Genomic DNA, 21,529 nt, shown 5'->3' with positions numbered 1-21,529 from the left:
TAGGGTTTAGAGAAGGGATATTGAGGATAATTAAGCCTGTCTCTTTACTTTGTGTCAGCTTTCCAGAACTTGATGGTTTGCAAAACCACAAGTTCTGAGCCACCTCCATTATTTTTATAGTGATTGGGTTTTACATTTTTTTCCTAAGGAGCAGAGGTGAATTTAAGACTAAACTGAGAGCTAATGGCAAGACATGAGTAGCCATGCACAGTATGGGCCCTGTGAAGGAACGGATGAGACTATAAGTAAGAGGTGATTGATAGGAGAGAATCTCATCAGTCTAGGTCGTTTTCCTTTTGTAAAGTTTCAGTGCATGTTCAAAAGCTTCAGGGGGTAGCCATGTTAGTCTGTAACTGGAAAAACGTAACCAACAGCAAATAGTCTAGCGGCACCTTAAAGACTAACAAAACATGTGGAGAAGTGGGCTGTGCCCACGGAAGCTCCCGATACCATCTACATGTTTTGTTAGCCTTTAAGGTACAGTGAGCACTTTCTCTCTGAGCTGTCCTTTCCCTGGCCGATATGTCAAGTGGCCACTGGGTGGAGCTGTTACTGCATCACGTTGGCAGGCTCAAGCAGAAAAGCCCCAACCTTCCCCTTTCTAGGCCCAGCTGAGGAGGAGGATGGACAGCTGTGTGTTACTGGGGTAGAGCCTTGGCTGCTGCTTTGGATGGGTGATCGTGGTCAGTAGCCAGGGTACAGGAAAATGAGACAGAGCCCAGTCTGGGAGGAGCTGGCCTTAGATCAGCAGCCGATCGGAGAGAGGGGTAGATGTCCAGGCACTTTGTAAGGATTGTGACAGGGAACCGTGGCTGCTAAATTCCACCATTTCATGTGACTAAAAGGTCAGATGAGGGGCTCCTACCTTCAAGGCAGGTCAGGAGCTGGAATCTTGCTTTGCAGTCCTGTGACCACAGCCCAGGATCCCTGCTGCACCTTAGCTTCCCTCTCTTAGGATACTACAGGACAAAGTCGAATTAAGACTCACACCTTCAGCTATGTTAATTGTGTAGCTGAAGTCCAAGTAACTTAACTAGGCTTTTGGCACTGTCTACGCTGCAGGAAGTCGAAGGAAGAGCACTCTCCCTTCAACTTCCCTTACTCCTCGTGGAAGCAAGGTTACCGGCATCGACCGGCGTGCCCTTCTCACTTCGAATTAGCTGTCTTAACTAGATCGCTAACTTGAACCCTGGAAGATCAACAGTGGAAGCTTTGAATTTCCCCTGTAACATAGATGTACCTTTACAGGCCTTGCTGCTTGGTTCATGTTCTTTGGAGATGCAATTCTGCTCTTAGGGGCAAGGCCCGTCTTTGGATCCTGTGTTTGCTCTGAGGCGGGACTGGGGGGGGGGGGGCTCATTGGTCATAATGTGAAATGTTTACTAGCATGGGTAAGGGGTCTGCCTGTAGCATGAGAGCGAGGAGGGAAGAAAAGCTATTGCTTATCCAGCTGCTTGTTAAAGCAACTCTGCTCTGGCTGGGAAGCTCTCTCCAGTCTGTTGCCTATTGTTGCTTTTAATCAATGCTGTGGTTTGGCAGGAATCACAGTGCATGCCAAGGGAGCTGCAGCCCAGCTCAGTTTCCAGAAGGAGCCCTCTGGCATAAATGCCCAGTGGGGCTGGGCTCCACTGGCTGCTTCTGCTATGTCAGTCCCTGGGGCCCAAGCTGTGTTGGTAACAAGCCCCAGCCAGGCAACGCTCTAGCTCCCTGACCAAGCACAAGAACTAACATGCTGCCCACCTCATCCTGTAAAAGGTCAGGGGCCTTAAAACACTTTGAACTTGTTTGTTGGTTGGATTAAAAGGGCTGATGAGTGAAAATTCGCCCTTGTATGATCACAGCATGCTGGAGTCTTTGCATTGAAATGACTCAGGATGGCTGAGTGAGGGACTTCCATTTAAACTTGAAGAAAATATGACACATGCCAGGAGACCAAGTCAATAGAAGGGCCGGCCTACTGTGATAATCTAGTCTGATCACTGCTGTACCAAGGCTGGAGACCTTTATCAAACCCATGCCTGTAATGGATCTTTTAGCAAAATGTCCAAAGTTGAATTAAAAAGTGCCAGTGCTAGAGAATTCACCACAACCTGTGAAAATGCACGCCGTACTCAAATGTATGTGCCCCATCATCCCACCGTTCTGAGTCTAGTTATCCTGCCTCTGAGATTTTTAAATCTAATTCTTCCTTCATCCCATTCCTCCTGGCTTCAGCGGGCAGCTGTAGTGCTTGCTGTGCAGTGTTTCAAATATGGGGCAGGGCCTATGACCAAAGAGGGCTGATACATCCAAGCAATATCCTCGGACTTGGAGTCCAGGACACAGCTGCCTTTGTGCATGAGCTTGCAGCCATAAACCCCACCCAAATATTTGAAAGGGGGGGAGGGAAAATGCAATGTAGCTGCATTTGGAAACCTCATACAAAGTACGCAGACAATTTCACTTGGCTATGCTGTGCCAGGAGCGTGCCCCGTAGTGTACAAGTGGTGCCTCTGGAGAAGCCAGAGAGCTCACTGCATGGCCCTGCTTGGCATGTGCAGCTTCAGCTCAGCTGCTCAGCCTGGGAGTAGACCAAGCATTATGAATGAATTCCTCTGCTCTTGGCTTAGCCACTTCTAAGGCTATGGACTTGCTCCTGGGATCCAACAGGCCCCATTTGGGAACATAAACAGTTTACAAATCTTCCTGCTGCTGGGCCTGGCTTGTTAAATAAAGGACAGGACAAATTGCAATAAGCCGCCTGTCTGCATAGCCTCAGCACTCAGGGAGGGGAGAGGAGGGGAATGACACCAATGCACTGGACTGGTTTTGGGAAGTAGTGGTGGCCATGTTGGACTGAAGCCAGGTGTGCATGAGGAGCTGCCCCACAACTTGGTGAAAGTGCACAAGGAGGCTAGATCATCCCTGACGGTTGTCTGTCTAACCTGCTCTTAATGATGGAGCATCTACAACCTCCCTCAGCAATTTATTCTAGTACTTAACCACCCTGACAGGAAGGTTTTCCTAATGTCCAACCTTGCTGCAATTTAAGCCCATTGCTTCTTGTCCCATCATCAGCGATTAAGGTGAACAAGTTTTCTCCGTCCTCTCTGTAACATTAAGGTACTTGAAAGCTGTTCTCATGCCTCCACACAGTCTTCTCTTTTCCAAACTAAACAAACCCAGTTCTTTCAGTCTTTCCTCATGCGTCATGTTTTCTAGCCCTTTAATCATTTTTGTTGCTTCACTGTTTGGCCCTAAGCCCTGAGACAATTGGACTGTAGCGGGTTTGGGTTTTTCTGTCTGTGAATTAGGTTCAGCCACCTCTCCCCCACCTCCCACCAGCCGTGGACAGGCCAATTTTCAGGTGCCAAACTGCAATTTGAATGCGTCTTCGCTTCCAAGTGATTGGGTGCTAGTTGCCCTAATCACAGGTGCTTGGTACCTAGCTTAGGGGATCGCCAACTCCTGGCCCACCCAGTGTGCGCCAGTCTCAAGAGCACCTGCCCAGTACACTCTGCTTCCTCTGTGGCTCCTGCCACCATGGGGAGTGCAGCACCAGGACCCCTTTATGGATGGGAGATGGTGGGAAGGGGCAGAGCTTGGGGGGGATAATGGATGTGCCGGGATTGGCTCATGGGCCAGGACTGTGAGAGCCTTGAGCTAGCTCATTACCTCCTAGGAACAAGCCATTTTGGTGCATGAAACTGCTCATTGGCTTTTCATGTGTGAACTAGGAAGTGCTGTAAGCATGTGTCTCCTGCCTGTGCACTAAGCACTAGCTTACAAGGGCTTTAGGTGCCCTCTCCCTGTAGGCACCTAAGGTCCCAAGTTTCTGCTGGTCAAGTCCCCAAGCCCCTGGCTGTGTAGGTTTCTGTCACAGGCACAGGTGGAAAGCCACATAAGGGCTGATGCCATCTAGTTGCTTAGTGCCCAAGCATCTGTCTGACTTCAGTGGCCTCTGAGCTGGGACATTCCTCCCCTGCCCCACTATCTTGCCTGAAGTGCTTGATGCAGGAGACGTGCACTGAGGAGGCCTAACAGGCAGCAGGGTGAGCAGGCCAGGCATGGATGGGTCAGCCTGCACAGCGCATCTGGCCCAGTCCACCAAGTAGCTCTGTGACCAAAGTTGGGCTAGTCTAGGTTTGCATTCATGTGCTCCCAAATCTGGAGCAAGCGCTTGAACCCAGGTCTCCACCTGCCAGGAGAGTGCCCTAATCAACAGGCTGCTGAGTACTCTGGGCTGGGGCTGGCTCACCTGCTGAAGATGTTGCTGCTGTTTAATTAGCTATTTATTGGAACAGGACATTGAAGTTCCAGACATGGGTCTCCCACATTGCAGGGTGTACCCTAGCCACAAGCTCTCATTTCACAACCTGCTGGTCCCAGCTCTTTTGTGTAAGGCCCGTTTCTGTAGACATGCTCACCTAAGAGATAGGCAGGAGGCTGCCTAGTTTGACACACTTAATCTTAGGAAGGGGAAGGATATGGGCCACTGGGATTTTGACTTCAGAGAATCATGGGACTAGAAAAGACCTTGCAAGATCCTCACGCCCCAGTCCTTTTCACTCACAGCAGGACCAACCACCATCTTCACCATCCCTGACAGAGGTTTGTCTAACCTGCTCTTAAATATTTCCAGTGATGGAACTTCTACAACCTCCCTGGGCATGTTTTTCTAGTGCTTAATCACCCTGACAGGATGTTTTTCATAGCATCCCACCTAAATCTTCCTTGCTGCAATTTAAGACCATTCCTTCTTGTCCGCTCATCAGTCATTAAGAATAATTTTTCTTCCTTCTTGTAAAAACCTTTAGGTACTTGAAAGTTGCTATCATGTCCTCTCACAGGTGTCTCTTCTCCAGCTTAAACAAACCCCGTTCTTTTAATCTTCCATCATGTGTCACGTTCTCTAGAACTTTAATAATTTTTGTTGCTCGTCTCTGGACTTTTTCCAATTTATCCAAATCTTTCCTGAAGTGTGGCACCCAGAACTGGACACAATACTCCAGCTGAGGCCTAGTCAATGTGAGTTGCAGGAAAGAATTACCTCTTGATTTTTACTTACACTGCTCCTGCTAGTAAAGTTCCAGAATGATGCTTGCTTTTTTGCAACAGTGTTACACTATTGACGTATATTTATTGTGTGGGGTACTATGACCCACCCAGCTCTCTTTCCACAATACTTCTTCTTAAGTAGGGCTTTTCCCATTTTGTATGTGTGTAACTGATTGTTCCTTGCTAAGTGGAGTACTTTACATTTGTCCTTATTGAATTTCATCCTATTTACCTCAGACCTGCTCTAGCATGATAAATGCAGAAGTGGGAGCCCACAAAAGTACCCCAAAACCTTATCTTTCCAGGCATTGGTATAAAACTTCCCCCCCAAATCCTAAAAAAACCCTAGTTTTTGGGGCTAAAAATCCACTGCCACCATCAAGTGTTTTTGAACCTACAAACAGGGGTGGAACCAACCCGATGGCACCCCAAGTTTTTCCCCAAAACAGCTTGAAAAAGAAAAGAGAAAATACAAACTGCAGTCTGTGGCTGCTATCCCCTAGTAAGGGGCAAGCAACCTATAGACCGATTTTCCAAGACACAGAACTGAACCAATACCAGGTTAATAAAAATGAACTTTTATTATCACAACAATACTCCTGTTACAAGCATAGTTGGATTGGCTAGATGGTAAAAGCCACCAATTCATAAACTCGAGGGCTGTGTCTAGACTGGCCATTTTTTCAGGAAAATCAGCCGCTTTTCCGGAAAAACTTGACAGCTGTCTACACTGGCCGCTTGAATTTCTGCAAAAGCACGACTTCCTACTGTAAGAAATCAGTGCCTTTTACGGAAATACTATGCTGCTCCCGTTTGGGCAAAAGTCCCTTTTGTGCAAAACTTTTGTGCAAAAGAGCCAGTGTAGACAGCTGAGATTTGTTTTCCGCAAAAAAGCCCTGATTGCGAAAATGGCGATCGAGGCTTTTTTGCGCAAAAGCGTGTCTAGATTGGCTTTTCCACAAAAATGTAGGGTTAGGGTACTAAGCAAGCCACAGACTTCTGGATGTGAGGGTTCAGGAATTTGGGTTGGGGTATGTGAGGGGCTCAGGACAGGGAGTTCCAGTGTATAATGGGCTGAGATCTAGGATCTGGGGGAAAAGGGATGCAGGAGTGTCATGATCCTGTGGCCAGATGGGGGTTTGGCCCCAATTGGGGGTTTGTTAGCCAGGCTTCATTTTCAAATAAAATACTATGTCAAACACAAAGGCTGTGTCTAGACTGGTCAGTTTTTCCAGAAAATCAGCCGCTTTTCCGGAAAAACTTGCCAGCTGTCTACACTGGCTGCTTGAATTTCCACAAAAGCACTGACTTCCTACTGTAAGAAATCAGTGCCTTTTGCAGAAATACTATGCTGCTCCCGTTTGGGCAAAAGGGCCAGTATAGATATCTGAGATTAGTTTTGCGCAAAAAAGCCCCGATCGCGAAAAGTGCTTTTGCGGAAAAGCATCTGTGCCAATCTAGACGCTCTTTTCCGAAAATGCTTTTAACGGAAAACTTTTCTGTTAAAAGCATTTCCGGATAATCCTGCCAGTCTAGACGTAGCCACAAAGTTTCTACATTGTCTTTATTTCTGAGACGGCCAGGGTACAAGGGGCAACAGGTTTCTGCGGCTGGGGACAGGCGAGGCGACAGAGGGCTGGGGAGAGGGGGGAAGTGAGGGGAGGAGTGGAGGCAGAGTCCCTTGCTATTGCCTCCTCCCAGGATTGTCCCCCTCCTTCCCCCGAGGGAAGTCGGCGCGTGCCTCCTGCAGCGCAGCCAAAGCCCTGTGGGCGCCTGCCCCAGGGCCAAACCCCTTCTCCTGTGGTGTGGTGTGGCGTGGCGCAGCCAACCCCTCCCCTCCCCCCCCGCAGTACGGCCAACCCCCACGGGTGCCTGTCCCAGGCCACCCACACACACACACACCCTCCCGCAGCACAGCCAAACCCCCGCAGGTGCCTGCCCCAGGCCAAACCCCAGGGCCAACCCCCGTTTCCGCGGCGCAGGGGAAACCCTTGCGCTCGCCTCACCCTTCCGGTACCGGTGGCACAGGGGAGCTACCGTACCCCTTCTCCAGGGCCAACGCCCCCTTCCCCAGCACACAACAGAGCTGTGGGAGGGGAGGAGCCCGTGCACTTCTGGAACCCCTGGAAGTGACGCAGGCTTCAGACAGGACTTCCGTCCACCCCGCGGGAAGCCGACACTACACTAGAGGTAGGTAGTGGGGCTTCTCAGGAGTGGGGGGGAAAATGGGGGATGGGGGTGCCCGACTGCTTCGCGATCAACTGGTCGAGGCCTTGCGATATCGATGGGTTGGTGACCACGGCCATAGAACAATAAAACCTAATGGATTTATCTAGACTTTGCCCCACTTACAGATGTTGACAAGTCTTTTCTTGGACAGGGACATTTTGTCTGTCTCCCTCAGTATCTGGAGAGTCAGCTGCCTAGAGACAAAGAAGGGAAAAACCAAACATTTCTTTGTCCCAGTTTGAAATCCCTAGCTGCATTTCTATTGGCTGACTGCTACCTGGCTAGGTACAATTAACCCCTTAGTCCCCAGGCTGCTAGCCATCCCTCATGACCATGACAGACCATTTCTCCAGTTTGTCCAGAACATTATGACCCTATACTCTTGCACTTGCAACCTCTCCCAGCTTGGTATCATCCACAAATTTTACAAGTGCACTCACTCATGGATGAAGTTTTGAACAGCACTGATCCCTGCCACACACTACTCATTAGGCCCTTCCAGCAGAACAGTGAACCATTGATAACTACTCTCTGGGAACAGTTATCCAACCAGCTATAGACCCACCTTATAGTAGCGCCAGCTAGGTTCTATTTCTGTAATTTGTTAATGAGTAGGTCATGTGAGCCTATAGCAAAAGACGTGTTTAGGTATACTGCAGCTACCACTTTTCCTATCCTCAAGTCTTGTTACCCTGTCATTGAAAGTGATTACATTGATTTGCCACAATTTGTTATTGACAAAGCCATGCTATTACTTATCACCTTATTATGCTCTAGGGCTATGTCGACACTGGTATGATCTTGTGCAAAAACTCTTCAGCGTAAGAGTTCTTGCGTTAAAGTAGTTGTGCAAGAGAGAGTCTACACTGGCATGTGCTTTTGCACAAGAGAAGCCATGCCAGTGTAGACGCTGCCTTCCTAGCCATCTTGGAGCTGCCCTGGCCTCCACTACTTCACTTGCTGCAGTCTTGTGGCTTCTGGGAATTTGATGCCCTGTAAATAGCCCAGCTATGCCTCTCCCTACTGTGAATCCTTGCAAGAGAAGCCAAGATCTCATAACCAGCTTTGCACCTGGCAGGGAGCATTCTCTCGTGTTCCCATTGCAGCCGCCCTCTCCCCCATGTTCCTGTTGAAATCCATGGCAGAACCCCCATTGCGTTCAGTAAGTGAAGGCTCAGATCCCAGCCCTTCTTTAGGCAAAAAATAGACCCTTTCAGTGTAACCCCTAGGTAAACGTGCACCTTAGATTAAGATGCAGCCCTAGTTGGAGGTGACAGGTGGAATGGACCACAGTGTACTCAGTCTGCTCTTGCCCGTTTTCGAGTCAGATTCCTTCCCAGCACTGTGCATTCCCAAATATATTTGGAAGCAAGAGTGGACTTACAGCCCTTCTGCACTGAGCTGCATGGTGCCTGCTTGAAGCCTCTCCTTTTATGACACATGCCTTAGAACACAGCACTGCTCTCCAAGCCTGGTGTACACCTTGAAAGGAGACAACGTAATAGTGCTTCCGCTAGCTGCACTTCGTAACTGTGGCGTGCCAAGAAGCTCTTCACACTTCCATGGAAGTCAGAGAAGAAATACGGGCTCAGTTAGTCTGGCCCATGCAGACTAGTTCTGTTGTATGCACTGTCTAGTTGTAGCTACAGAGCGGTTGAAGCACCTCCCTGCCACTTACTAGCTTTTCATTTTTAAATATTGTTGTACCCACTCTCAGGTCACAGCCTTAGGACCAAATCATACCCTGAATGCATGCACTGGGTTTTCTCTTAACGGGAACCACGAGGCTGCAGTGGAAACAAAACAGTGGTCCCATACGTCTCCCATGTGTTTTGATGTAATAGGTCAGTGGTCTCCAACCTTTTTAAGCACAAGATCACTTTTGAATTCATGTCAGTCCAGGATCTACCTCAAATCCAAATACCCCTGCCACACCCCCTTCGCCAAGGCCCCATCCTCCTCATTTTGAAGATGGGGTACAGGGGAGGGGGACAGAGTGACACCAATGCCCCCCTGCTTCTGTCTCCCCCACTCTGCACAACAAGCAGGAGGCTCCCAGCAGGCAGCTCTGAGGCTCTAGGCATGAGCGGCAGGGCAGTGGGCAGGAGCAGCTGAAGTGCTGGCACTTGATAGCCTCCCAGCCAAACCAGTCAGGATCACCTGTCAGAGGCTCCAAGATGTGCCGGTAAATCCTGATCTACTGGTTGCTGACCACTGTAATAGGTGAAGACAAGAGCCTCAGCTGCTGTAAATAAGCGGAGCAGCACCACTTTGCACAAGTTGGCAAGGTGGCGCTGCCTTTTGACCAACCAGCACTTCTTTTCCTCCAACCCACAGTTAAACATTCGTAAAAACCAGGGAGAACTTGTACAAGACAGTGCTTTATTTGTTTCATAAACAGGTAAAATTATATTAATGTAAAACAGATAAACAGACAAAAATAAAACAGCACAGAACTCTAGGCTATAGAATAAAGACATGGAGAAGTGCAAACCCTTGCCCCGTGTCCCTTTACCCCACAATCTGCTTTAAAAGTAACAATACAAGATTAACTGCCTTAGAAATTGGGAAAATATAGATGAGTTGCTTTTTTCCAAACAGAGGGGGAAGGGAGAATCCATAGAAAGAATTTTCACTCCAATATGAAAAAGCAGAATTTTCAGTGAACACGAAAGTCTATAAAATTGATCCGTGTTATTTTTTTTTGATTTTTTTAAAAGTTGCTTTAAAAAGGATAAAAAGTGCACAGACACCCTTATAAGGCACAAACAGATCTTCTGTACAAATTATATCAGACTAAAAATATATATAGCGGTACAAGTACAAACAATTAAATTCCTATGAGGTCACCTTTTTCCTGGGAATCTTAGTGGCCTCTCTGGTTTCCCTTTGGAAATCCTCAACAAACTGGAATAGGTAGGTTTACATGTCCACTAATGCTCATTTCACAATCCACGACACAGCCACAGTCTGGACATTAAACTAGCTTAATTACCCTGAATGATTGAGCCCTCTGCCTCTGCTGGGCCCTGCCCTTTTGCAAATCTATTTGCAGCCACTATTCTGGAAATTTCATTTTCTCATCCCAACTCTGTGCCCTGTACTGACCTCAACATCTGTAAAAGATGTATTCAAAACCACTGGTAGCAGGTGCCCAGGCAGTAGGATGGCCACTGGGATGAGTGAATTAAAGAACAGGTTTGAGAACAGCAAAGCCGGGAACGTTCAGTTGCGTTTTTTGCAAAACGATACCATGGAATGGAGGAGGCTGGCTCTAAGCTTCATTAGGTTCTGTCCTACCAAGCCACAGCTTTATGGCACAGATAATGTGTGCAGGTTTTAAAGTCAGTGGGGCCAGATCTCCATCTCGTGTAAACAGTCATAGGATCATTGACTTAGTGGAACTATGACACTTTACACCTGCTAAAGAGCCGGCCCAAACCTATTTCAGTCTCTCTCTCTCTCATCCTGTCACTGCTGGGGCTTGATTTTTAAATAGGGATCAGGCCCTCCCTGAAATGAGTTATAGACAGGGCAGATTCCCAAGAAATGCCATGAAGTCTGATGTAGCACCTCCCCCTGCTCTGTGAGCATAAGCAGCCTGCTACTGCCCTCTCTTCTCAGCAGAAGCCGTGACAGGGCCTGGAATCTGGGATTCTGCAACTGGAGACCAGCTGAACCAGACACAGCAACGTCTGTATTTACTTCCCCACTACTAACGCACAGAGAGTGAGCCACTTCTGGGCACAATGTCCTGGCTCTCTGGAGTGTGAAGGGAGTATTCTATCACTGGGCTTAAGACATCAAACTGGGGACTTGCAACCACCTACTGAGACCTCCCAACCCAGAGACCTCAGAATCCATGCCCTACTAACGGTTTTCAGAGCTCCTAGTGTAGGGACTAACATTTGGCCTATCTTTGGCAAGAAGCCCCTCCACAACTTTCATCTGCTGAACTAGTTCTCATTAGCACGCAGAGGGAGTGGAATACTTCGACGTACTAAATCGGAATCCCAAGACATTTTTTTTTTGTATTGTGGGGTTCAAGGATTCTTTTGTGCTACCGAGAATCCATGCCCAGCTGCTGGTACAAGAACTTGGGAGCCTCAAGAAGCAATTGCTGTCCTCTGTTGCAACATTTAATGTGACATCCTAGGGGAGGGGCAAGTCTTCAGTTGTTGCAGGTTGTCATTGACTCAGTCCCTCAGAGCAATGATGTTTTACACCAGGTTTGCACCTGCTCCTGCCTTATGCTGTTGACTGGTCCTTCAAGGGGTTCCATTTGTTTCATTAAGTTTATTGTGCAGCATGATGAGGCCCTAACTAGCCACCCTCTTTCAAAATCTCAGATCAGCTCAGCCCAGGGTGCTAGTACAGAAATGAAAGGCCTGAGATCTAAGCTAAGGCTGCAGCAGCTACTCTACTATTCCTCAAGAAAAAAAGTGTCCCCCCATCCCTGTTTAGTTCTTCCAAGATCTGCACATCAGGAAAAAAAATCAAAGGGAAGGGAGGGCATTTCTCATGTAACAGGTAACCATAATCTATTTCCATTTGAGATAGCCACCAGCATCCAAAGCACCAGCTGGGCAGATTAATGCAAGTTTGCTGATTCCATTCACCTGCAAAGTGATACAGTTAAAGCACCCAGGTCAAGAACAACAAAGACGGAAAGCAATAAAGTGGAGGCATCATTACTATAGCCCTGGGGTGCATGTGACAATTCTGTTTTCACTTCTAGATTGATAAATGCACCTCTCCAGAGAAAGCAGCCATTACCGGGCTGTAAATGAACACACTGCAGGGATCAGACATGTCTCATCTCCATCTCCGACCTCATCATACATAAGCTGGACTGAGTAAAAAAGTCATCCCCAGACTTGTTCCATCATCTGGCTATGGAAAAGAAGAGGGGGGCATACATGTCCCTTCTGGGGTACAAAAGACTGGGCCAGCAGGGAGTAAATAGAACTACACCCACCTCTTCTCACTTCAGTGTAGCAGCGGGTTTAACAGCCCGGGCAGAATTCCATAGTTTATAGCTGTCTAATATGACAACTAAAATCCATTTACCTTTTAAGCCCAACATCTAATAATAGATTGAATCCTTTTTCCAAGAGGTAATGCCAAGTGAGATGCTTGTTAATTTCAATTAGATGCCCTGAATTGCTCACTAAAATAACAGGATTTCCTGCCAGGCCCATTGCATGCTTGGTGGATAAAACCCTGAGCAGAAGAGAGTGCAAGTTAAACTGGACTTTTACACACCCTTTTTATGGGAAAAAAGGAAACTTCCTGGAACTGCAGACTACTGAGTGCAGCCTCTCTGAGCCTTGCTGCAACTGCTCACAGACACCTGGGTACAGCAACTTACAGTCTCCACTGCAGTTAGGGACTTCAGCTCCATGAGGTTTCTGCAAGACATTGTACTCCCAGTGGGAAAAGATGTAAGTGCCATGCCAAGGTGCAGGCTGGAAAGAAGGTCTTAAAAGGGACTTAAGTCACACATGACTTTGGGTGTTCAGCAGCTGTTAGATGACCCATGAAAATACCGTTTTACAGAGAAGAGCAATGCAATCTATTTTACATAAAGCACTTTACAATTACAAGAATATTATAACGGTCTCTCCTTCCTGTGCAGCCAGTGTTGCATGTACAGCTACCTCCTCACTTCCTTTCCTTTAGGCTGAGATGATAACAATGTAGCTGTGTGTCTGTCTCTCTTTCATGATCTAAGGCAAGGTGGTAACAGACTAATATGAAAAATAACTCCAGTAAATACATTAAATGGCCTATTAACTAAATTCCTACTTGGACTGTATGAGGATCCAAAATAGATTGTACTAATTCTTCCCCTCGGTGGTACCAAGGTCTGGCTTCAGCCAATCTACAGCTATACTGTGGGAAGGGGACTGCATCGCTCCTAATATACACTAGTTCTCCTTCCTGTACTCCCCTCCCAGCTCCTTTAAGGTGAAGAATGTAAAAGCTGCTCTGCATTTACACAAGCTCAGAGTTCTGCATTTCTACTGCAAGAACTAGTGACAATGAAGACATCTCAGACTGCTCAGGGTGCCTTGAAGCATTTGACACATTATCCTGGTACAGTGCTAACACTACAGAATCCAGATCTTTAATAAGTAAATGAGGCTCTGGATTTCTAAACTGCTTGGCTCTGAAGTATAATTTGTAGCCTACACCTGTATTCAGTCCCTGACTTGAGATTTAATTTTTTTTTGTTTAATCTACAAAGCATTCAGTTCCACTGGCAGCTTCTGTCCTAGGACTGGCTCTCAATTCCAGTCTATTACCTGCTGCTGTCCTGACAAGCACTAACCCCAGCAATTACAGTAGCAGTTTCAAAGTTTTCACTCCCTAGGTGTGAAAGTGGGTGCTCCTGACCCAGGTGACAGCATAAACGTAAAATCAACTCCCTCCCTGCACCAGCCCCCCTCCCTAGAAAAGAGCGGTTGTACAAGACATTTCTCTTTTGCAGTGTGAATGGGCCCACAACAGCGATTTGCTGGCTGGTTCATAGGGCAGCATCTTTTTGAAGCCCCGCCTACTTGGAAGCGTCAGGGTCAGGCCCCATTCAGACCAGAGAGCTCCTCAGTTCAGTTTTATCCCTGATTTATTCTACCAGTCAAATATGAAAACACAGACAACGAGCCACTTGGTAACTACCAACCAGCATGGTAACCCAAAAGCAGGGACGGAAAGGCAGGGTTACTGCTAGCAGAGTTCTTTCCTCCCATGCCCAGAGGGAGGGCGGGGTCAAGGGCGGTATATTTTAATAACATCCTTGATGACTCGTCGGCAGATGGGGCAGCACGCATTGAGTTGCTTCTTCAGCCTAAGACCACAGGTGTTGCACAGGCACATGTGTCCGCAGGTGTAGATCACAGTGTCCACTTCACTGTCAAAGCAGACAGTGCACTCCCCATTCTTGCTGCACAAGGGCTCTGGAGGAGGGAAGACGGGAGAGACGGGGGGACTCAGTGGGGAACTCGGAGCAGTCACTGCAAAGAAGGGGGAGAGAGAGAACGAAACGTTATTCAATAGCAAGAACCGATCAAACAAGAGGGTTTGATAGTTAGAGTGTAGTGTTAGCCACACAGCCCACTTCAATCCATTTTCCAACCTCCTGCCTTAAATGTGCATTCAAATAGAGTCAGACTGTGGTTTACACATCTGGTTACAAGTACAGGGTGTGGATCCATTCACATGCTGCTATGAAGTTTAAAGAGGGAAGCATATTCACAGGACTCTAGGTCTGGGTTGGTGCACAGCGCTCCCGCTCTTTCCGAAAGCCCTATTCTCTCAAAGGAATGTGGCTAAGAGTCAACTCTCGTACAGCGATGAGACGGATTGTAACAGCCACATTTCTGGCTGGGAATGCAGCACTTTACTTCCAGCCACAAGTATTTGCCAATTACATGACTGGATGAGAAATTTCTGGGAACCTGCCGAGCTCAGGACAATAGCACATTGTGCAGGGTTTTCAAGGTGTAAAATTCTATCCACACATTGGCTAGTGCTCACCCTAGGCAGCAGACCAGAAGTTGCATTTCTGTTCATAGTATAAGTTGATGTGATTTATGGGGTCACCGAGAATATACCCGAGATCTTAGGTAGGGATGTAAAACAGCCATTAAACAGTTAGTCAGCTAAACAGAACGTTAACTGTGATCCCACAGAGGGGACTGCTCAGCCCAGGTCCCATCTGTCTCCATCTGGGGTGCAGGGCTGGGGCTGCTGCTGCTCAGGCTGGCTGGGGTCCTGACTGCCCCCACTGGATCTGCTACTCTGTGTGGACCAGGCTGGGGTTTCACCTGCCCCGTCCCTCCCTCCTGGGGCACAAGGCTGGGGCTGCCACCAGGAACGCTGTGGTCCCACCTGCTGCCCTGTCCAGGTTCCCACCACCCAGCCTGGATAACCAGTTACCTATCCGGTAAGACTAAGGCTTATGGGGTAACTGGTTAACCATGCACATCCCTGACCTGGCAACAGTGCTTCCCGGCTCCCCGTTCCACTAAACCGCACTGAAAATGCTCCTGCTCTTCAGTCCATGGTCTCAGAGTCCTGCCCTTCTCCCTTTGTTACCCCCAGGCCAGCCGTTTGCAAACTTTTTTTCTCATGACCCAGTTGAAGAAAATTGTTGATGCCGCGACCCAATGTAATTTGACTAAAGCTTGGGTTTGGAGCCCAGTGCGCTCTTCTGCCTCCCACCCTCACCTAACAGCCAGGCCTGCTGCTGGCTGCTTCCAGAGCACAGCACCATCTGTAATACCAGGACAGGCAGGAAGTTGCTACAGCAACAAGACCCAGTGCCTGACCTTCTGCAGTCCTTGAAAACCTCCATGCTACACTGTCACACAAGCATTGATGTGTGCTGCACCAGTGAGCTGCCTAGAGAAATCCAGGTCTGGATGCTGGATTCCACACATCATGCAAAGAGCAGTAACTCTAACTATGGTAGGCAACACAACTTGCTGGATTTCCTGGTTTATTTCCTGATCAGGGCGATGACCATGTGTCTTCCAAGCTGCAGGGGCACACCACAAAGGCTTCCCTTACCTAGTGATGACTCCGAAGCTGACGAGGACCTGTTCACACTGAAGGCCATATCTGAGTCACTGTCATACTGTGAGCCGCCAGGGGATCCTGAGGGAGAGACTGTTCCAGGACTGGATTGGACAGTGCCTGCAAGTACAACAGCATTCAGTCAATTACAGGGGGGAATGGACCTCCTAAGCATTATCAGTGCTACATAATCTGAACAGCAGCATCTCTGCCTCACTAAGTGCCACGCAGTAGATCGTACTTTGGAAGGAAACACACTCAGTTTCTGAGTTCAGGGTTATAAAATTAACACTTCTTAATCAATAAAATGAAAAGATGAACTTCTCTCTCGGCCCAGAGTGTGACCACAGTTCTTGTTCCTATTTCAGTCAGCCTGTTTTCTGCCCTCCTGATCAGATTAGGAACACCTGTGAGAGATGTCAGGCAGTGATTATCTCCCTGTTTACCTTAATAGGGACATCTTTCCAAGCAAAGACAACAAAGCAGCCAGTGGCTGGCTGCCTGATGTTACCCCAGTTCTGCAAAGGCAATCAGCCTCATCCATTTGGGAGCTGGGAGGAAAATTTTTAATGCTACACCAGCTAAGCAAAAGTGTAAAGAACTGCAGCACAGATCTTTCCATGGAAGGTGCTTTAGGGTAATAATCAAAATGCAGCCCAATATATGGAGTGACTGGGATATGTCGTTTCTTCTTAAGCTTAAACTAAATAGTCTGCTTAGGGCAACAAGGGATACTGCTGCTCAGCTACGACCATTTTGCAATATGTCAGTGGAAGAAAAGCTTGAGAAATGTCTACAGGAATGGGCCTTACACAAAAGAGCCAGGACCAGCAGGTTGTGAAATGAGAGCTTGTGGCTAGGGTACACCCTGCAATGTGGGAGACCCACGTCTGGAACTTCAAAGCCCTGTTCCAATAAATAGCTAATTAAACAGCAGCAACATCTTCAGCAGGTGAGCCAGCCCCAGCCCAGTGCGCTCAGCAGCCTGTTGATTAGGGCACTCTCCTGGCAGGTGGAGACCTGGGTTCAAGTGCTTGCTCCAAATTCAGTAGCACACAAATGCAAACCTAGACTAGCCCAACAGAGGGCTTTGGTCACAGAGCTACTTGGTGGACTGGGCCAGATGCGCTGTGCAGGCTGACCCATCCATGCCTGGCCTGCTCACCCTGCTGCCTGTTAGGCCTCCTCAGTGCACGTCTCCTGCATTAAGCACTTCAGGCAAGATAGTGGGGCAGGGGAGGAACGTTCCATCTGAGAGGCCCACTGATCATCACATGATCCCTCTCCTGATGACTCAATAGAGGCCCTGTGCAACTTTGACTATTCTGTGCTTCTAAAGGGAATGTCCACAGGCCAAATTCTGTGCTCACAGATCACACCCAGTGATGCTACCATACATAATGTACCGTGCACCTATATCCAACTGAGCACTTGGTTACTAAAAATGAGGATCTCATTTTTTTCAAAGGCAATTTTTACTTGATGACAAGGCTTCCTTCTCTTTTCATACAAGCTGGTGTAAATCAAAAGTAACAAATGAAGTCATGGTGATGTTTTAGGGTATGTCTACACTGCACTGTTTGCCTGGGTGATTAACACTAGGTTTGGTGTGACTTGCACTCGGGTTCACTTTGCCATAATATGAGCATCCCCATTCAAAACCCTATCCTGTTCCTATGTCCAAACTATTTCTTCACTGCCTCGTGTGTGTTGTGTGGCACAAGGTGCTTTGTGCTGAGATGTTTTAGGATTCTTTCCCATCTACTGCAGGAGAACGAGTTCATCTCACAAAAGGAGCTGTGGGAAAGGCACTGGAGGACTATCAGTATTCAAGTGATCTTGTTTGACTCTATTACGAAGTGAGTGGGCTCCAGCCAATGCTACAGTATAGCTTGGGCTTTACCTCACCTCACGACCTGGCAAACAAACATAAGTTCAAAATATAAGCAAGCACATGCTCCAAACTTTTATGCCTGGATGGTGGGCAACCCAGGCTTAGACTACAGTGCAGACATACACTTAGAAGCACCTGCTCTAACTGCAGAATAATGAACGGGTGTCATTTTTCTGCCTTACACTTCCAAACTGAAACTGCCACAAAGTTCTGGCTCAAGAATCGCTGTGCTTTGTTGGCAGTAGGGAACACAGAAGAAATAGAGTTAGATGTGCAGAGGAAAGAGCAAGTTTCCAGTGCTGACAGTTGGAAAAAGCCTCCATTTAATTGAACAAATTGCACCTAGAAGGAGTAGAAAGATGTGCCCTCTAAACCACCTGACTTACTTTAAAAAACCCATCTGTGCCTAGTGAGTTCAGTTTTTAATATCTGTTGGCAGGACTAGTGAGTTTATAAAGATTCTCCTGTGCAAAACATTACAATACAATTTAGCTTAATATGAGCCTATGCAATATGAGAAGTCTCACCCATTGGCCTTATAAATGACAGATATACCTATGTTATACTTGCTGACATTTCTTTCCATGTATAAACACAGGCACACATCTTATTCAATGCTTGACAGAGCTGACCACGTTCACTAGGGGCCAGATCGTGAATTGCACTGCTCTTGAAGCCAATGTCACCAGTGTAATTGAGAGAGGCACACAATTTGGTGAAATTTCACAAGACGCATGTTGCTTCACATTAGTTTTAGGCTGCACTTACCTAATATTTTGAGCTGGTTGATTACACCATGGATTGTGAAAAATACCCAGAGAGACTGAGAGGTGTCCACGCACATAAGCATCCCTCGGCTGACTCCATTCATTCCATGGTGCACTTCTCCGCTTGGCAAGACTACAAAGGTGAGGATATCACCATTGCTGAGGGCTGGGAATGCTCGGTAAACCACCCAGTATTCCTTGCGGTCCAAGAGATAGTCTGGATCCGCTGGGAGCTCATTTGTCCGTAAAGTACCTGGATCACAAGAAGTGATGCCAAATGAAAGGGCCCCATGATACGGCAGCCCTAGGTGTCCTATTTCCACAAAGAGGCTTTCTCCAATGTGCAAAGGTCGGTCAGAAAACATCAAAGTCCTATTGCTTTCTTGCCAATTGGTACATGCCACCATGCGGTCTTGAGAAAAGGTAATATCAGGCCCGCGGGTGAGGTGGAAATGCAGATCTGTATCCAGGAAGGCAGGCACACCCGGGGTACGCTGCCGTCTGTTTGGGCAACAGGGGATTATGTGGTTATCCACCGACAATCCCGGCACCCGACTCAAATTTAGGTTAGCAATTTTGGCCACCACCTGATTGTTCTCCAGTTCATTGTTATTGAAGTTGGCGGAATCATGACTGCTTTGAGGAAGGCAAGAGCTCAGTCGGGCACTACTGAAGTGGGTGGAGGTCATGGTCTCTGCAAACATGCTATCTGTGAGGCAAGTACGAGAACAAGTTGCATTAGACTCAAATTCAAATTATGTCCCTTCCCCATGTAAGTACTTCCCCCCAAAACATCCCCTGAAACCCTTCTTGCAGCTCAGCTATGTTTAGTTCCTGTACTGAATTCTGCAAACTGACCATCAAGGAGAACGCGAGATGATGTTCCGCCATTGATTTTTTATGGTGTATGGTAGAGAAAATTATCTGGAACCACCATCAATGATGAAAATCAGCTGTCAGCTGCATGGTTACATCTCTGGGTTATCTCAAGAGCAGCAAGTACCATAAACCTTATTAACAGAAGTTGAAACACTTACAGTGGTAAAAACAGGGTGAAGCCCAGTAAAGTACAGGCAGTCCCTGAGTTACGCGGATCCGACTTATGTCGGATCCGCAGTTACGAACGGGGATTTTCTTGCCCTGGACGACGGGAGCGGCGGGACGCCTGGTCCCGCCACCCACGTCCTCCGGGGCGAGAAAAACTACTCTGCGTCTCCCTGGTCTGCTGGGGAAGGGTGGGGGAGAGGAGCCAGATCAGCGCCGCGGTCCCGCCCGGGTCCTCCTCCGCTTTGCTCAGCGTCTCCCTGGTCTGCTGGGGGGGGGGGACGCAGCTAGTGCGCCCCCCCCCCCAGCAGACCAGGGAGACGTGGAGCAAAGCCCCGGGCCTGTTGTAGAGCAGGTGGGGCGCTGCCGGTTGGTCCCGCAGCACCGCTCCTTGGCGCTACTGGACCAACCCAGCAGCACCCCAGCTGCTCTGCCCCAGGAGTCCTGATTCAGCCGCTGCTGATCAGTTTCAGCAGCGGCTGAATCAGGACACCTGGGGCAGAGCAGCTGGGGTGCTGCTGGGTTGGTCCAGTAGCACCGAGGAGCGGCGGTGCTACTGGACCAACCCAGCAGCACCCCAGCTGCTCTGCCCCAGGCGTCCCCAAGTCAGCCGCTGCTGAAACTGACCAGCGGCTGACTACAGGAAGCCCCTGCCCTGGGCTTCCTGGAATCAGCCGCTGATCAGTTTCAGCAGCAGCTGACTTGGGGATGCCTGAATCTGTATGTAGATCGGAACTGGTGTCCAGATTCAGCCGCTGTTGAAACTGATCAGTTTCAGCAGCGGCTGAATCTGGACGCCAGTTCCGACTTACATACAGATTCAACTTAAGAACAAACCTACAGTCCCTATCTTGTACGTAACCCGGGGACTGCCTGTAGACAGGCAGCTGCAAAAAGGGGGGGGCTGTATAAAAGCTTGAAACCACTTCATAAAATAGGATTCTCCACTTCTATCTGCTTTAGTGAGATGTCTTACTACCCTACCCTCCATTCTCCCCCCGATCCTTTCCCTCAACCCTGTGTTAAGGAAATGCAAGCCTAATACATTTATTTAAAAAATACACAAATTACCAAAAACAGTTGTTTTTAAAAATAAATATATCCACTTCAACAAAGACGTCACTGTGCTTTGAAACACATGAGCAAGTCACAAGCTCTGTCAGAAGCCCATTTCCCACTTGCTACTATCTCATCAAGAGACTGACTGTAACAGATGTTTATGCCCCAGAAGCATTTAAGACCCCGATAATGTTCAAAGCTGATATTATGTATAGATTCCTGGCAAGAGCTGGTCATGAAACCTATACTGAATACAAACAAGGGTGGAAATTATTTTGATTTTTAAAAAGTCCTCTGACTGAGCAGGGTGAAGTCACAGTTCAAGTCTCGTAAACTGAACGTGCACTTCAGCCATATGCAATTCCCTGCTGCCTATGTATATATTTAATTCTTAAGTAATTATATTAAAACACAGAGTAAATCAAACGCACAAGGCATCAAGACAGAGTGAGCAAGCCATCATTCAATTCATTCACAGAGATGGAAACACCAGCATCATCTGTGCGCTTTGCTACTTATGGGAGAAGATCTATTGAGTTTTTACCAAAGAAGGCAAAACATACGAGTGCATTCAGTAGTTGGAAAGGACAGGATGCCTCGGCTTATATGCACGATTTCTCTGAGTGCCCAAGCAGCAACGCTTCAAGCCTAATCTTAATGGCTGGACTAGTTACTTGCAGAAAGGACAGGGAATCTGGTGATAAGTCGAGCTCAGATACAGGATGAACGACACTCCAGAACTTTGAGATACCAACACGGAAGGATGCAATCTATGGAGGGGCTTAGGGCTGTTAGATTTGAGTCACATTCCCAGCTTTCCCCATTCCTGCAGTTTTAGAATGGAAATCTGGTGAGGCTGGCATGTCTACTTAACAGACCAAAAGAGCCAAAACTAAAAAGCAGTGTGCCATGCAAACCA

At 47.8% G+C, this 21,529-nt stretch overlaps 1 protein-coding gene across 3 annotated transcripts in view; it reads right to left on the bottom strand.

Annotated features, from left to right (window-relative positions):
• Window positions 1-9,627: 9,627 nt before the first annotated feature.
• Window positions 9,628-21,529, bottom strand: part of NEURL1B (neuralized E3 ubiquitin protein ligase 1B) — a 255,494-nt gene continuing 243,592 nt past the window's right edge. For all 3 annotated transcript variants that reach the window (XM_075900258.2, XM_075900260.2, XM_075900259.2), the window contains 3 exons: window positions 18,509-19,216; window positions 15,841-15,966; window positions 9,628-14,282 (listed from right to left, as the gene is read on the bottom strand). In XM_075900258.2, coding sequence (XP_075756373.2) covers window positions 14,038-14,282; window positions 15,841-15,966; window positions 18,509-19,216 — 1,079 coding nt within the window. In that variant the 3' untranslated portion in view covers window positions 9,628-14,037. The remainder of the gene's footprint in view (window positions 14,283-15,840; window positions 15,967-18,508; window positions 19,217-21,529) is intronic.

The sequence above is a fragment of the Pelodiscus sinensis genome, chromosome 16 (assembly GCF_052426305.1).
Source record: "Pelodiscus sinensis isolate ZL-2025 chromosome 16, ASM5242630v1, whole genome shotgun sequence".
NCBI lineage: Eukaryota > Metazoa > Chordata > Testudines > Trionychidae > Pelodiscus > Pelodiscus sinensis.
The sequence above is the reverse complement of the archived record's forward strand: the minus strand, read 5'-3'. Positions and strand labels throughout refer to the sequence as shown.